Consider the following 18,781-nt stretch of genomic DNA (forward strand, 5'->3'; position numbering starts at 1 on the left):
TTCGATCAAATGCAAAGGCTGTAAACGTCAAACTCGAGGTCCAAAATGGACCTTCAATACAAAATGGCCGACTTCCTGTTGGGTTTCGACCATGGCTCTAATAGACTTTTTTGTACGTCCTGACAAGATACACATGTGTACCAAGTTTCGTAATTCTAGGTTAAAGCATGGCTTAGGGCTGTTCATTTAAAATACTCTAGGGGTCGCTATAGAGAAATTAGGCCACGCCCACCAAATTTTGTTATGAATTCCGGTCGGTGGGTGGATAAGGATCCATCCTAGTAAGTTTGGAGCAGCTGGGCCCGAAATTGTGGAATTCAGAGCCAAACGTATGGCAACGGCGTTACAGGTCACTTCGCCACGCCGCCACGCCCACCTGCTATGTCAAAGCCGGTCGGGGTTGGAATCCACAACACACCAACATGTCTTCTGTCTCTGGACACAGTTTCATGTTGATTAGGTCAAAGGGCTAAGATAGCGACCGTTCACAGTAAAACATGACACTTCCTGTTCTCAGGGGGCGTGGCCTAAGTGATGTCATCATTTGACCATAGGGTATTGTAGGGCACCCGATGCCGATCAATCACTGAAAGTTTGGTCCCTCTTTGTGTTTTTATATAGGAAATATAAGAGTTTCGTGTTTCATGGCGAGTAGGTGAACTTTGACCCCTGCTAACCCCCCTTCAACATGCTCCAAAACTCACCAATTTGATAACTTTAAATCAAACATGCCTTATGATCAGACTGACCGAGTTTGAAGTCGATCAATCGAAATCCCTAGGAGGAGTTCGATCAAATACGAAGGCTGTAAACGTCAAAATCGAGGTAAAAAATGGACGTTCAATACAAAATGGCCGACTTTCTGTGATAGTTGGCTTATAACATTAAATGTAAGTTCTGAGTCTTTTGGTGAGCTCTACAAGTGTACCAAATTTCATGTCTCTACGATGAAGTACGTTCATACCATTGTGTCAACAGAAAATTGCTAGTTGCCGCCGTTCAGCAATTTTTTTTGCGATTCTTGCGACAACCTTAAAATTCAAAATTTTTAAATTTTCTAGTTGCGACCGCCAAGTTTGGTGAGTTTTTGAATATGATAAAGCCCCCAAAAAGGCACACGAAGAGGGGGGCAGAATAATAATAAAACAGTACAGATACAATAGGCCTTCGCAGCGCTTTGCTGCTCGGGCCTAAAAATAAATAAATCCCAGGAACAAGAACAGATCATGTATCTTTGATGTTACTGGGCTTATCTGTAGCTTTTGCAGATCATGAAGTGGATCAGAGGCATAACTCACACTCTGAGGATTATTTGTCCTCTGAGGATTCCACATGCTGTGAATAAATGGGAAATGCCAGCTTTTACATGGGCTTCCAAGCAAAGCAGACAGAATTTCCCAGTTGAAATTGAGGATTTCTGCCTCTTTCGGAGCACTCAGCCGGTTTCCATCCACAGCCTCATCACCACGTCCATATACAGCGCTGTAAAACATTGTCCTTTTTTTGTTTTCATCAAATAAATGTTGATCAAAGATATCCTGAGCATGTTTCAAAGCATGTTTCACTTAATTGAATCAAAACTTAAAAATATACTTTTTTTTATTTCCTTTGTTTTTGAAAATTTTTTGATTTCTGCAAAGGCCAAATCCTAAGAAAACTATCACAGGAGTGCTGATGCAGCTTATGTGGTGGGAGAAAATAAAATAAGTGGAGGCAGAAGGAAAGACAGCATGGTAAATTTAAAGTGAAAGTTCAATGTCAGGAGGAACCTAAATATGGATTAAGTCGAGTCACTTCGAACTAAATCAGACAAGTTGTGCGCTTCACCTTTCAGACTCTGTTCAATAATCCTTTAAAGGGCCAGTACTTGCATTATTGAGCAGCTCTGCATGCTGAGGGAGACATTCTACAGCTGAGGATCAATGGGAGAAGAGAGTTTTAAGCTGATCTAGTCTGCTGAAACTTGTATTTCATTCCTTTGCTTCCATCTGAGTGTTAATGACTACTTTCTCAAGTCAGTTATCACTCAAGTCTGCCTCAACACATTTTAGACATTTTTATTGAAGCATTAAATATGCACATCCATCAGTTGTCTTGCATTAGCAGTTGCCATTCTCTCCCATTCAGCTAAAAGCAGAGGATGCCTCTCAGGGTGATTAGGTGTTACCAACAGAAGCTGCACTTTAACATTTATGGATTTTGTGCTGGAGGTTCTGAGCTCATCTTTGTTTCTGTCATGCAGACAGTAGATTCTGATGCTGCCTCAAAACAGCCAGGATCAGCAGCAATGATTTCTCCATCAGCAGTTAACTACAACTGAGGCTGAATAACTTCTTGCTGCAGTAGAATTCCCATTTTAAAACCCTTTTGCTCAAGGCCAGAATGAGCCTTTTTATATTTTTCAAAGTCAGAAGTTAATGTTTCCTTTGTATTTGGTAGAATATGCCTTTTAAACTGCATGACCTTAGTGCAGTTTGAATTTTGGACCATCCCTCCTACCAGAACGGCTGTGCAAGTCAGGCTGACAGACCACCTTGGATAACGACAACTTTATACCTGTGACCACAATTTATTGTGATGGCCGCTGCAAAAAAAAAAAAAAAAAAAATGTGGCCGTATTCCTGAAAGACTCGTTTTTGCTCAGCTTCATATTTCTGGCTTATTTGTCGAGATATTGCTTCAACATTTCCACATGATGACATCCGTCTCGTTAAGTGCACAAGATTCCCAGTAGATCAATTTCAATGTCACAAAGCTTCAATATTAATCATTGCTGGGGTTCAGAAGAATGACTGCAATAAAGCAGCTGCAAAAAACAGAAATCTTCTCCAACCCTAATATTCAACATAAAATCCCACAGAGCCAGTGTTTGTTTAGCAGTTTTATTTTTATTTACATTTAAAAACATTTTCATGGTAGCACATTCTTCAAACCTATGCATGCGAGATATGTCCCACAGACATATTTAAAAATTCATTTTAAAAAAAAGTAAATCTGAGATAAAAAACTAACAGTAAGATGGTGAAACATACAGGTTAAAAAAAAAAAAAAAAGAAGCAGCATTTCCAACTTTGTGGCAGAAAAAAAGTCGTGTTGTGACAGAATGTAGTGCGCTTTTTATCTGAATGCTTACTGCGGCGGAGCAGGCACATTAGCAGTTGAAGACACAGCTTCATCTCCTGCTTAAGAGCGAGAGAGCAGGATAACTGCATCTGCAGCCCTTCCAGTTCAATAAACCTAAAAATCTCAAACTAGCAGGAAGTGCCAGAGATGCATGGAGAGAGAACCGCCGACAGGAGAGTAGATTTTAAACATTCAGACCACTTTGGAGGTGCCACGTTCTACGCCATGGTGTTCTTGCTACAGACAGTGCAGGCTGCGTTTCCCTACACTGTATGTGTATATATGTGATCTGTGTGTGTGCATTAACAAAAATAGAACAGTATGTGTGTGAAGATGCACTCTCCCTTACCTTCTCTCTTTCTCTCCTATGGCTTGCAGGGAGTGTTTTGTCCCCACAGGAGCCCACTGTGTTGTTGGGAACATAAATATAAATATCAACATGTCTGAGAGGAAGCGTCCTCAAAGAGGCTGTGCAGAGCAGACCGCCGGTGTAAACCACACTGCATAAGGCCGCGCCGACTGGGGCTCGACTTCTTTATGTCAGCTTGATGCAAATCAAATCATCTCAGCTCCGTTAGTAATGTCTAAGTGAAAAAAGGCAGAGAATATAACCACTAAAAAAAAAAAAAGCTTAAAAACCAAGAGATGGCATCCATACTGAAAACATCCTAAAGGTGTAAACAATCCCCCGCTTCTAGCACTTCCTAACCGCCTGTTTCGGGTCAACGTTGCTGTGTTACATCAGCAGATTTCTTAAGTCCAGTTTGGAGGCAGCAGGTGGGCCTCTGAGTTTCGCCGCCTGGATCCCCGCATGTGCATGTAGAGGAGAGCAGTCACTGGTACTGGAGGTAGTTTTTCAGGGTCTGCGGCAGCGGAAGCGTCTCGATGTGATGGATGCGTTCCCGACCCAGAGCGAGTCGAGCTACTCGTCTGCACAGGTCCATGAGGGGAAGGGGCTCCGCTGTGAGGGACAGGAGAGAGCAGCAGTTAGGGTCCAAACAGAACAGGAAGCCCCCTCTGGGTCCAGTTCAGTACCACAAAGCCCTGATCACAGCTAGACTACATAACACACTTCCTACACACACACACACCACAGTGCCTCATTCAGACATTTACATAATGAGATCTGGACCCATGCAGAGAGTTCATCATATGGCTCACAGAGGGAGCTTCAACCACCAAGATGTAGGGACAAAAATCTAATCAAGTAAGATGACAAAAAAGAGACGGAACCTCGCAAAAGTATATTACAACCATAAATGTAAACATTTTTCACAGGTAAACCAAAGAGTTCATTACTGTGTAATTTAATCCCAGTATAAATTCAGCTGTCCTTTAGAGACCTAAAAGGTTTGTTAGCGAACAAAACGCAAAGACAACAAAACAGCAGAGAGGACAGCTATGGAAACTGAAGAGTGCAGAAATAGTTTATTAAATGTATTATCTGCAAACACTGTTTGTTTGCTACAAATAAGGTTAATATTTTTGCTGGAAAATGCAGAAATAACTGAAATAATTTATAAGTTTATTTAATTTATTTATTATAATTTGGCACTCCTTATTGTATAGTAAAGCAGAATGTTCTGGAAAAGTTGAAAGCATATCAGGTTCTAAAAGAATCTTGAACTCTGATCGTCTCAGAGTGTCGATCAATCCATCATTCAGTCTTACAGACAGGCAGGCTGGGCAAGGAGATAATTATTTTTAGAGACACACAAGAGGCCTGTGGTAATTTGAGGAGCTGTAGAGATCCACAGCTCAGGTGAGAGAATCTGCTGACAGGACAGCCATCAGTTATGCCGTTCAAAAATCCTTTTTTATCTCTGGAAGAATGGTAAGAAGAAAAAAAAAAATCTATAGAAAGATATTTATTTGCAGCTAACCACAAACCATGCATGGTACGGGACGATGCAAACAAGTGGAGGAAGACGCCATGAAGCTGAATTTTTAGCCCGCATGAAAAACACTAATCAGTTTGCGTCGCTCCAAAGACACCATCAAGACTCATGTACGGAAGTGGCAGCATCATGCTTTTTTCTGCAGCAGGAAGAGAGTAACTGGAGAGGGAATCCAAGGCAATCCTGAGAGAAAACCTGCTGGAAACTACAATATATATATATATATATATATATATATATATATATATATACTGTACATATTCCAACTGAAAATCTGTGGGTAGAATATTCAGAGACAGTCTATCCAATCCGACTGAGATAAAACTATTCTGTGAAGCTTTGAATATAAATATTCAACACTGGTGTAGACTTAAATGTTTACAGCTGTAATTGCAGCAAAACATTCTACAAACTACTGACTCAGGGGATGAATACTTACTAATACTTTTCAGATTTTAACTGGGCAACGCTACATTTTACATCTAAGCACTATTTTGTGTCGCTCCATCTCCCAAAATCCCCCTACAATATACTGCATCCTATTAAAATATGCATGCATGAAATACAAACGGAATAATCTATTTTTCCCTCAGTAGGGGAATGTCAGTGCATCAGCAGCAAAGTGACAGGCAAACGGAAGAGCACAGATACACACTGATAAGAAATAACACATAGAAATGTGCCTTTGCAAAATATAATTCAACAATTGTTGACTTTGAAAATAAATTGGTGTTGAATGAACTTATGGCGTCAAATGATAAAGATGTAGAAATGTTGCAAGATTGGTGACAAAATAAAACACATCTTTGTAAACCATTTTCTGTCTAAGAAGCTCCGATATCTAGCATATCAAAACGTCACGGCCGTGGATAATGTGTGCCAGCGGGATCTGAAAGGAAAGTGATGTCAGGATGTCAGACTTGTAACTGCTGCCCATTTACCGGCAACGAGTGTCACCACCCCGATGCACCGGTTTCACAAACAGTTTGAAGGACATGGTCAGGCTATCACACATGCATGAAAACGTTAATACACACCTGACCAAGTGAGTGACCACCGAAAAAAGTTTGTTAACCTTCAGGGAACTGAACTCCACAAGGCTCTTTTGGCCTTTAGGCAGCAGAGCAGCATGTTTCTTTAACTATTCCAAAGAATAAGAGCCTTAGAGTAAATCTAAATTAGAGAATTTTAACCAAGCAAGCCTGGTTTGCTGCCTTGTTGTGAAACTGACCTTCATTTTAACTTCATCTCATAGTGATTGACTTCATCCCCATAGCAACTTCTCACTCCAGCACATAGCTTTGCCTTGTGACAACAGTAACATTAAGGATGAGTCGGTTCGTCATGCTGTTAAGCTGTCCTTTCATTTCCCAGTTAGTCATGAAACCACATGTGCAAACGCTCCATTACGAAGGATGCAAATTATTAATGCATCCATGCTTCCCTTACCGCGACAAGTCAAAATGTGCGCCCTGAGAAAGGTCCATCTGCACAGTTAAATGTTTAAGGCAGAAATATTTTATAAACAAAATTAAAAATATGAGCACAAACACGAGTCCTCTGTGACTGACTAAACTATTTCTCTCCACAGTCTATTAAAAGGTCGAAAGACGACCACAAACTGGAGAGTGCATGGAAGCAGACTGGAATAAGAGACCTCAGCCATCACTGCTATCCCTGTTACAGGAACTCTGGACGCTGCAGTCAGCAGAGAGGGATCAGCAGCTTCTCTCAAGGCCAAGTTTAGACAGGAATCTAGTCTGAACAGGACTCTAGAAGCTGATTTCTGATCGTTTTTGTGCTTAACCTTGTTGTTTTCTTTGTACACACTGATGAACTCAGTAACTTTTTGCCACGCTTTGTTTAACGGAACTTTGAAGGCAAGGATTTTGATTCATTACTCTTAGATTTACACAATGAACTTTTGAAGGGACTTGTTGAAGATAACGTAATTATTAATAGTCACATGGATGTGATTTAAGAACAAAGACTAAGTGAGGGTTTATGCAGGTATCACAAATTGAAACTGAAAACTTTAGGACCTTTTCAGAACCATTATAAATACAATTTAAGACCAATATCACGACAGATGGACAAAATAAATTTCTGGGATCGTTTTGTGGCTCTTGGCAGTGCTTCTCACATGGCATGGAATGTCCCACAGGGAAAAACCTGCATCGAATGGGAGATTAAAGAGTACTGCCACGACAAAATTGTAGACCTGTGACCAACATATTTAAGGCCAACTTATATTTTTTAAAAACATTTAGGGCATTTTAAGTTCTTATTTTTCAGAGAGAAATTTTTTTTTAAGACATTTTAAGGATGTGCAGACACCCTGTGGGTGAAGCCATAAATGGATACAGTTACAGCAGATAAAACTGGTTTCCCAATTTTTGCTCCAAATCTTTACAAAAATCTAAAAGAACAAGCAGAACTCCATCACTCAGACTCCAGCTAACGCCTATTAACTGGCTCAAGTTTGTCCTCAAATAGATCCTGAGAACACTGTCCCCCTGTCATCCTGTTTGGGAAGTTAGTATCGCTAAAACAACTCTAACATATGGAAAGTTTCCATGACAACCACATCCTCATGAGAAAATTGTGTTAAGTCACAGATGCACATGTTCATTAAAAATCTAGAGATCTGAGAACTGTCTTAGATATGTGGTTAAATATGACACCAATGATGAGACGTTCTCCATTCTGCTAGTGGAACAGACAAATTTCTGTTCGCATAGGACAAGTTTCTGACTAACGTAGCACAGCTGAAGTGTTGCATATGCCTGCTCTGTTGAAACAAAGTTAATTATCGCTCCATGCACAGTCTCCTCGTTGGGGGTGAATCATTGTTGCTTGCGGTGATGCTACCACAAACACTCGCGTCACTTGGCAGCGATCTCGTGAGGGCGGCAGAGTGGTGATGATCCTACAGACTGAAAACCAGCCAATCACTGCTGCCTCCACCACAAGCTGGTCTCCATGGTAAGGGTTGCCTAGGGCGACAAATGGCCCTGTCAGACAAATTGATGAGCACCGACGGGAGGTGCACGCTCCATCAAATGGTCTGACAGAGTAGTGGTGCGGTGAGTGGTCTCTGTTGTGGCTAACAAGTCATTTCCGTTGGGCTCAGTTTGGACCACAAGCTTTTAATCGAGACATGTCAGAGCAGATAAAGCACATGCCACATAGAAATGTCAACTGGAAGCATTTAACATTTCTGATGTACTCCAACTTCACACACCGCAGATCATTGCTGCAATAATATTCTAAATCGGATGCAACTGGATGTTAATCACAGCTTATTCTTTGGGGCCCATACCATGATGAACATTGAAATGAAGATGATCTGTTCTCAGCCACTTACTTTCTCTCTATACCTGAAGCCCCTGCCTGACGCAGAACGAAAAGGCAGGCTTAATAATTCCTCCTTGCTCATTCTTAGGTTGACTGGTGGGCCTTTTCACACCTTCATCCCTCTCTTTCCACCAATCCATCATGCGGCTGTCAATATCTGTAAGCTTCCCTTTCTCACATCTCTTCACATCATTTCCGAAGCAGCCAGAGAGACTTTCTGACAGCTTTATGGCACCAGAGACACGATTGAGTGTGGGAAAGTGCGCTTTAAGAAAAGAGATGGTGCACGTCTGATGCACTACTGGACCAGGCAGGCTGGTGGGCGAGCACACCTAGCACCTCGTTGAGAACAAAGCAGAAGAACGGAGTATAGACTCTGTGATGGCGGGACGTCAGTCTGTCTGTCCTCAGTCAGGTGAGATTACTTACAGCCGAGTAGTGAGAGTTCCTTCCAATTCCTCTCACTTTCACAAATGGAGCTCAGTGAATCATAGAGGTCAGGTGGGCGTCGCTCAGACAGTAGCTCAATGTGTGAGACGGCACAACCCAGTTACATCCAACTTGGAACTCCTACCCAGTGTTTCTGTCTCAACTCATTAAGAAAGATGCACTGAGGCAGCAGTGTCAGGTACAGACCTTCAGGCATGCTTATGTATTATATTAATGCAACACTATTGGGACCATCTGACCCAGTTTTAAGATCTCAGGTGTACGCATCACCCTTAAGGTGTGGGAACGCCTGAGATGAAAAAAAATTCTTCACAAATTAGTCAAAGGGGGACAATGAATGCCAGATATATTCAGGAATTGACAGAATCAGATCACTGATGTTGGAAATAAGAGAACCAGGAGGGACGGAGAAACACCAACACACAGAGCTGGAATATCAACTAGGGAAAGACTAAGGTAGAAAGCAATGCCAATCACACACTGATGTAGCTGCAAGCTGATAAAGTGGATTTTTCTTCCTGTACTGGAAATTAATTATCGTAAAAATGGTAACTAGCCAGTACTTCCACAGTGCTTGATTAAGTCCAGAGGACCCTAAAATTCTTCACAATGCATTCAATCATTCACACAGTGCTGGCAAGCTGCTGCACTGTAGCCACAGCTGGCCAGGGGTAGTCTAACAGAGGTGAGACTGTCATGCACCGGCGCCACAAGTGAAACACTGACCACCACCAGCAGGCAAGGCAGGTGAAATGTCTTGCCCAAGAATACTACAGAGAGGGTCTCTGACTGGTAACCCACCAATTACAGGAGGAACTCCTCCCACCACCGCCACAAATTATGACAAAATTGTTTAAAATTTAAAGTCTTGTTTATAGGGCAACATCTGTTTCAACACAAACTTGAACAAGTTAAAAAACTGTAGTGTTAATTATAGCCATTTCTGAAAACAAAATAAATCACAGAACAACAGGACATCATGGATTAATAATGTTACTTTCTGAATTAGCATCATGATGTAATAGTCACATCTGCAGAACTTAAACTTGCTTTTTTTTCCTGGTCAACCAGAAAGAAAAAAAACAAGTTTACACCAAATATCTTCTTTATGTTATAAAAAATAGTGACACCAACTCCCCATCACACTGCATGGATCGGCAGTCTGAATTATAAACTTCAGCTTTATCTTTTTTTTTTTTTTTTTTTACATTTTCTGCTTTCTGTTCTTCAATGTAATCATTTTATTGCCCAGCAAAACTAGCAAAGTACACTTCAAAGATGCAAATATCTACCATGAAATTATTATTTTTACAGCTAGTTGTGTAAGAAAATCAAATTGCAAAGTGTTTGTTCCCGCCATCTGACCTTTACAAAAATTACTGAAATGAGAGATGAAGTAATTTTGAATTGTGACAGACGGGGCTTTTGTTCAGCATGAGGATCCTCCAAGAATGTTGAATCATTTCAAGACAATGTTAACTAATTTTGATCTTTTCAGAAAGTTTTGATGAGGCAACTTTGAATTCCATTATACCACGAAGCTTTCATTATGACACTTTTCTTCATTCTGTGGGCTTTAAACATGTCTGGCTATTTGGCAAGAAAAGGTTTGCCAACAAGCACTGTCAAGGTCTTGCAACACATTCTGCCACTGGTCCAAACTGTTGTCAAAACATGTACATTCTGCAATATTACTGCTCTCCTGAAGTAAAGATAAAAACTCAAAATAAGTCTGACTTTGCAGACTGCATTATGGCTCCATATGAAGTCATATTGAGAAAACAGAAGTACCTACAGTACTCAATACCCAAGAAAAATCTGAATAGAATCTTTTTAGTAATACAACTGTCTGTAGTTGCCATGACAATCATATCCAGCACACCTCCACAATTTCAGAGGCAACTACTAAAACACTCATGCCATCTGCATGCCTTTAGATCAAGTCCATCATGATCATTGTGAACAGTAGTGATCCAAAGACCAAAAAGCTACAAAGCAGGTTTCCAAAGATCAATTAAAAGGCCCATCAAGCCACAAAAGTCAGCTAAACCGTTTCCACAGCAACCTGCCACCACAACTAGCTTTTTAATTACTGAAAGAAAGGATTAGTGTTGAAAAGGAAGAGGAAGAAAAGAGATTGTTAAAATGCAGGTGGGAGGATAGAAAACACAATGACAGTTGGGTCAAACAGGATTCATTTGCAAAAGGAGGACAAGGATGTCCCCGCTCCTTACAATCAGGTGTAAACCGGTTTGACCCAGCCTGCCACCATTATACCAGCAGAGGCCTCCATGGACTTCTTGACTTCAACAGTGCAATGTCCAAGTTCGTATTTGTGCCATACTATTTAATTTAGTTCACTAATTTTCTCTAAAAACATCTGAGGCTTTCCACACAGGGAAACTACATCTACTGATTATATTGCACTTTACATTTTATTTCTACAACTTTGAAAAACGTGTTTCATTTAATAGTTGGGACTATTAAAGGGCTGAAACGATTCCTCGAGTGATTCGGGTACCTCTATTATTAAAATTCCTCGAGGAAAATTTATCTGCCTCGAAGCTTCGTTAAGTTATGTTTTATTATTTAGCGCACCGTGTTCCGGCCGGGTTATTACTTGCGTCGCACAGCGCTCTTACTTCCTTCTGAGTTGTTGATGAAAGCTAAGTGTTAGCAGCATAACGTCCAGTTTTCAAGTTCGGCCTGGGAGGATTTTATTGATTGAACATAATGTCCGGGTCTTTGTCGTTTTTCGGGGGACCAATAAGCATCCTTAAAATAAGTGGCGCGATGCCTGGAGTACGGTAGTCTTTTCTCCTCCAAGAGCTGCTTCCTGGTGGCGGTTCAGAGCGAAAGGCGGGAAAGAGCGCTGCAGGTGTATTTATACAGGTGAGTGGATAGACTGTACACTGCGGGCGGCTGCGCATTATATAATTAACGTAAGTGTACCTTTACGGGCGAACCGGAAAATGTATTTCATGTCATCCCGGTCTCAGCAAATGGGTGGCGGAGAATGTCGTGGCAGCACGTAGCTGGTAGACGTTTCTGTGTGTGACAAAGGTGTCAAATCCCGTCGCTAATGTGGATAAAAAAAGCTATAAATGTTTGGGCAAGGTGATAGTCTGTTAAACTCACTGAAGAGGAATACATAAACCAAAAGCTGGAGTATAGACCTTTTTTTTTTTTATTAAGCACATTTGTGAGCCTGCCTCTTTATTATTAAATTGAATATAATTTCAGATTTTTGTATAACTTTCTTCAGGTCAACTTGGGAAGTGAGCTATTATTGTTACAGGCTAATTTTCTAAACTACAGAAAAGTTGTTATTTCAAATGTGAAAAATTGGACTGGCGATTTACCAATGTTTTATTTTATCTTTTTTTTTTTCCCGATTACTCAATTAATCGTAAGGATAATCAATAGATTACTCAATTATTAAAATATTTGTTTACAACAACCCCACTATTTTGTGTTGATCTCACAAAAATATGTAAATTGCACTGAAGTTTGTGGTTGTAACATCACAAAAGAGGGTAGGAAAACCTTTGCAAAGCACTGTCAACAGAAATACCAAATACAAGAGTTTGGCCGATATCATGCAAAAGAGAGGGAGTAAACCTGCAATGTAGGGCTTCCCGCCAAACAACTCCAGACGTTAATCTTAGTGACACACTAGGACATCCTCCAGTACTTAACTGTCTGCTGTCTCCACCACAGGTTTGTGGCGCAGAGCCATGCAGCGAGGCAAGACTTACAATGATTGCTCTTGCGAAACTTTGACAATTCCACTAGTTGGAGCAAACAAAATGGGAGAAAAGCAGCATGGGAAAGAAAAACACAGAAAAGGTCAAGCTGACACAGACTTTCTGCAATGCAAGAAGAATTTCCTTTCCACACAAAACATGCAAGGCACTGGAGGCTAGTTAGCAGGTGGCTGTAAATCTGAACAAGAAGGTTCAATGAGGCAAAAGAAACAACTGCAGTTGATCTGTACAAGGCTGGATTCCAGTGAGTCATCCAACTTAATGCAGACTGTTCAGGGTGACCATGTACTAGTACAGAACAGCACTTGGGCAGTGCTCAGATACAGATTCACAACTAGCACTAATGCCAGATATCTGAGATCATTCATTTTTTAGCTCAACTCTTTAAGTATGGGAAATGATAAATGGGGAAAAAGGCCCAGGACTTCTTATTTGGAGTAAAGATTAGGAAAACAAGTGCAATGTGATGTAATGCATTCTTTTGTGGAGTGACTACACTGAGTCACATATGAAACTGAAATATACATGCCTTAAAGTTATCAGATGTTGACAAAAAAGGTGCTAAAAAGTGACAATAAAAATGTAATTTAAATAAATTAAAGAAGCACCGATCCAATAACATCTGCATTGATCTTGACGCAGATCAGGCATTAGTGAAAATGTGCTAAATCCATGAGGCAGATCTAATCAGTCTAATTCTATACTTTCTGCTCTGAACGACATCATGCTTTATTCATTTTACATCATACCTAGAATTTCTAATGGCACTTTCTGGATCATAAGAAAATTTGTTGCAGTTTGTTTTATATGTTTGACCAAGGTAGTCAACCAACTGTCTGTCATTTTGAGTTTATATTACTTTTAAAGTTGCGATACCATAATTGAACTGACTGAACAAATTAAAGTTGTGTTTTTACATGTTTGACAAGCTTGTGAAACTATTGGTGGATTTAAGTGTGCTGTACTAGTGCAGAATTAGTAAATAAATTTGTAATTCATTTATGTCTGTTTAAAAAAAGAAAGCTCATGACCATAAATGAGGGTGGGAACGTAGATCGACCGGTAAATCGAGAGCTTCGCTTTTTGACTCGGCTCTCTCTTCACCACGACGAACCGGTACAGTGCCTGCTTCACTGCAGACACTGCGCCAATCCGCCTGTCGATGTCCCGCTCTCTTCTTCCCTCATTCGTGAACAAGATCCCGAGATACTTGAACTCCTCCACTTGGGGCAGGACACCCCCACTCTACCCTTTTCCAGCTCAAGAAAAAGCCTTGGATTTGGAGGCACTGATCCTCATCCCGGCCGCTTCACACTCGTCTGCAAATAGCTCCAGCGAGAGCTGTACATCACGACCTGATGAAGCCAACAGGACCACATCATCCGCAAAAAGCAGAGATGCTATCCTAAGGCCACCAAAACTGTGTTGAGGCACCTTGGCTGCGCCTAGAAATTCCATCCATAAAAGTAATGAACAGAATCGGTGACAAAGGGCAGCACTGGTGGAGTCCAACTCTCACCGGCGGAAACGAGTCCGACTTAATGCCAAAACAGTAATAAAAAAATAAAAATAAATAATAATAATATACAGTATATTAAAAAAAAAACACCTTTATCCAGTTAACACTTTTACTTACGATCTAGTCCATTGACGTAGCGGATTGATACTTCACAGTGCCCCCAGACTGCACTGACGATAGGATACAGTCTCTTTCCCTTTAGGCCCCTGAAGGCCACTCCTAGATATTGTCCATCCACCATAAAGCTTAGCGTCCCTTCGTCCATGTCCAATATTACTGTGAGGCAGTCTGGGAGAACAAACGACTCATCTGGCTCCAGAAAACTGGGGTACGTGGGTGCAGAAGAGTTACCAGGTCTGTTCTTTCCATCATGATAAAGTCTGTTTCGGCCGAGGTCCCACCCCCAGGACTCAGAGTCTGAGCCTACTAGGGCCGTGTAACCAACAGAGTGTAAAGGTGCTTCAGCAGTAGCCACCCCTACTACAGCATGGGTGCCTCTCTGTCTGGCCGGCCAGTGAATCCTCCACACGTGTAGGCCACGGGTGTAGCCAACTTTTCCTCGAATGCAGTCTGTGCTCTGAGCCACGGGGTGCCTGTGAAAAGTCAGCTTGTCGTCCTCCTTGACGAAGACATTGAGCGATCGGTCATCAGAGTTCCAGGCATGGCGAAGTTGTGTCTCAGCAGTGGCTGGTGGCATGTCGAGTAGCAAATCCAGTCTGGGGGGCCGACAGAAATCCGGACCCCGTAGTTCACGACGGACTGGCCGATACGAAGGCTCCCCACGTACATCCACTGACTTGATGCTGCCAGAGATCTTCTGGCCCATGGTTTAGGGGATTCAAGGGAGGAGGGAAAAGAGGGGAGGGAAAAGGATGGACAAAGGGTGGTGATGAGGGGCCAGTAGGTCCGTACGTTACCTCATGGGCGCACAGAGATGATGCGAGGTCAGTGTGGAAAGATGCTGCTAGGCACACACAGTCTTCAGCCTGAGGGGACCACAACCCTGCAAACACACAGAGACATGATTCTAATTTTTTGTTCTGAATTGGTAAGTCAAGAATAAACAGTTTGTTGTTTCCCCTTAAAAGAGGCATTGTTTTAGCCTAAAATGAAAATGTTCCTTCAGACAGTTTTAAGTCATTTTAATAACAGACAATGTGATAGAGTGGCTAGGGTTTGTGCAGGCTGTATAGAGCACAGACTAACTTGGCTTCAACCCTTCATCACCTCCTGTTGCACAATGTCAGTTGACTAGTCTAACTTTCCTTTGTGTACAAGACAGAACAATGTGGTTGCTTAAAAATATTTTTGCACAGTCACGGTGTGGAAACTGAAGGAGCGCCACTCGTCATTCTTGGTCAGGTAACAGCACTTTAAAACTTCAACTGATAAGCTGTCAGGTTGTCTGTCTGTTGAGCATCCGACTCCAAGCTTTACTGGAGAAGACAGGGCTTCTTCTCAGATTTACTGACTAACCAGTAAATCTGTGTTACACATATTGCTCTGTAACAATCAAAACAACAAAAAGATACATTTTTTGCAATAATGACTTAAACAGAAGCTACTAATTTAATGTTTATTTGTTGGACCATGTAAATCCTACTGCCAACATCCTCTCTGTTCCTAGGCATTGCTTTGTGTTTAGTAAGATTTTTCCCACGAGTGACAGGATATCTGAAATTGCTCAAAAGGCAAAAGAAAAACAATTAGTATACATTTTAAATTAAAAATATTACAAACATCATTGTTATAAGTAAAAAATACTTTAGGATTAATTGTTTCTTTGCTTAAGAGGGAAACAATTAAAGAATAATTAATATACAAGCAGTAGTACTTTTAGTCGAGGCTGGTATAATTTTCTCAAACCAGCAAATACCTGGTTACTATTCAGCTACTAGGTTGTACACTGATTGCTTCAAATTCATCTACACATTAAGGCCTCTGCACAGCTTTGAACTTCAAATGCCAAGACATGTTGTATAAGAAAAAGACATCAAGCTGAGTTTTAAGAAAAGACTAAAGGCCACTGAGTACTTTCAAACGTACAGAGTGCAGTGTGATTTAATAAGATGAAGCTGCTTAAAACCTGCTACACCAACAGAACTCCTTGTCCGCTCTGCAAACATTCTAGGGTTTCACAATCCCCTGCTGTTTCAGAGGAAACTCCACATGGTTCTTCCAGGGAAAGTACAGTGACTGGAATTAACCCAATCATTTTAAATCCCTCAAAGTTAACATTTATTGATGGCTCTGCTTAACAAACTAAAATGGTGAATGATTTACAATTACAGTCACAGATATGAAAACGCCAGGGGCTAAATTTGGTTCAAACTATGAAAATCTGTAACCAAAATGTATTGCATTTATAAAATTCTTTTCTACCATGCTTAAAGTACAGTGTAAGATTAGGATATTTACTTTTGAACAGGAAAATCTGTGGCACGCAAATTCATTGCCCTATGCGTTTCAAAAAATGTCCTGCCTAAGACAGTCCCACGTCTCCCAGTTTGGCAGACTTAGCTCAAAGGTTTTCGCAAATGCTGCTATAAGTAGGGCTGAGCGCTACCCTCAATTTGACATGGCTGTGGGGGAAAATGCAGAAAGGAAATGTAGAATAAACAGATTTGATTAAGTCTTTTCCCATAGACAGTGTACAGCTCCATGGCAGAATATTTAAATAGGTTGAGACATTTCACAACTGCTTGAAATGCTCAGAAAAGAACAAGATTAAAGACTTAGCATTTTATCCAAGATGATTTGACATTTCTTTAAAAAAAAAAAAAAAGAAAAAAAGAGAGAGAGTTCCTAAAAGACCCACAATCACATAAACTTGTCTATATCTATATATAAAACAAGTCAACCCAAAATAGAAATTGAATGCTAGGAAAAATCCCCAATCAATTCCTAGTATTAATACAGTTTCTAGCTTTATTGGCCATATCCTAGGGTTTGAAACATTAAAACTTTTAGGTTGAGGATATCTCGAGGTGAAACCAGAAGAGCAATTCAGGAAAGAGAAAAAAATCCACCATGACAAATGGACAACAGCAGTCAGAATATTCAGACATCACAATCTCTGAGGATCATTTGTTGGACCTTGTCTCATGACTGGACTGCAACACATAGAGCGACTTCTGCATTTCTCTCTACTGAAGAGAGAAATGCATAGTGAACACAAATCAAATAATCAGTTTCTCAACCGATAATTCAGAAACTAATCAACCACAGTTATTAGACAACCAACGTGGCATTTTTAAAAATGTAACAAGCCCGTAACATGGTTATAAATGGCTTTACACTGCAGGAGACCATGTCAGAGTTTTTTTCTGTCAGGACTGACAGTCCGTACAGCCATTCTTATGTTGGGTATTCAGAGTTTGTCTTATGTGGTTCTTACTCATTACAGTAGAGGGTATTGACTGTCCAAGTGTGAGTTGCACCCTTTCAAATGCACTGTTATGGTAAGCAGCTTATTGTGTCAATGCGCATTTGTTCACTTTCAGCCTAGGCCAAGGACAGAAACTAAAAATCTAGAAAAATTAAAGCGCACAACATCAACCTTGAATCAAACTTTTTTTCACCCTTCAATATAGACAGGTTGTAAAATTGAAGAGAGAAGTGGATCGTCTCTCAGGGGACTCTTTGGGGATACTAGATGGAATCTATGTTGACATGCTGACATTAAAAGAAAAAAAAGGTTTTCCAGCTGGTGAATGTCAACCATCAAAGCAACATCATCCTTGTTTGATGGACAGCACAGTTTCTGCTCATGCCTAGTCCCATCTCATAAGCACACAGGCGCAATGACTATATGATCATCATCATCTGTGGAGAAAACTTCTAGAGTAATTTTTAAAAACACAATACTACAACTTTGTTAAACAATATGTTAACAATAACATAACAATATGTTAATTATAATTAAAGTACTAAGTTACTTTAATTATAACCCATTAGCAAAAACAATGTTCACCATGCCAGGTTTAATCAGTGTAGGTATCTTAGAAAGCTCACTTAACCTCCATCTCTCTAACCTCAAGCCTATAATTACATGTTATACTTTACATTATGTGTCTGAATCTGTTAAATCAGTGACCTTCATTTAATCAGTTCTTTTCTACATGGGTACAAGGTTTCATTCAGAGCCTGGTTGTAACTATAATTGCTATTAATTGAGACAGCAGGTCTAGGTACACTACATTATAAAAGACTTCAGAATCATTTTTACACATGTTTGAACTGTCAACTTGTGAGGGATCAAAGGTGGTGAATATTGTTTCAAATGTGTTCAAAGGGAAGTGAAATTCCCCAAAGTTAGAGCATTTTGTCAACTAAATACACTGATTGGACAGGTGATGGATAGGTGATGCATTAGCCCTGACAGGAAAAGTAAAAAAAAAAAATGGAATGAGGAAATACCATGTGGCATGTGAAGAGACTAAATTCAGCTCTCCAGCTGAAATGTTTTCAGAGTTCATGCTCCGAAACAAACACAGCTGCTTCAACCTAAAATATCTGCCAGTTTACCATGATGATTAATAGAGTGGAACCTCTGCAGAAAAATTTTATTTGCCGCTACAGGCAGTTTGGATCTTTACAATTAGCAATTGTTAAATGTTTCCCCACTGAAATTACTAGAAATTAAATAAATTTGTTAACCAACCACC

At 40.5% G+C, this 18,781-nt stretch overlaps 1 protein-coding gene across 2 annotated transcripts in view; it reads right to left on the minus strand.

The window, feature by feature from the left end:
* Positions 1–2,866: 2,866 nt before the first annotated feature.
* The window catches only part of LOC116708118 (SPRY domain-containing SOCS box protein 4), a 32,184-nt gene continuing 16,269 nt past the window's right edge, over positions 2,867–18,781 (minus strand). For both annotated transcript variants that reach the window (XM_032545907.1, XM_032545908.1), the window contains exons 2-3: positions 14,232–15,117; positions 2,867–4,084 (exon numbers count right to left, since the gene is read on the minus strand). In XM_032545907.1, coding sequence (XP_032401798.1) covers positions 3,957–4,084; positions 14,232–14,940 — 837 coding nt within the window. In that variant the 5' untranslated portion in view covers positions 14,941–15,117 and the 3' untranslated portion in view covers positions 2,867–3,956. The remainder of the gene's footprint in view (positions 4,085–14,231; positions 15,118–18,781) is intronic.

Source organism: Xiphophorus hellerii, chromosome 18, assembly GCF_003331165.1.
Source record: "Xiphophorus hellerii strain 12219 chromosome 18, Xiphophorus_hellerii-4.1, whole genome shotgun sequence".
Taxonomy (NCBI): domain Eukaryota; kingdom Metazoa; phylum Chordata; class Actinopteri; order Cyprinodontiformes; family Poeciliidae; genus Xiphophorus; species Xiphophorus hellerii.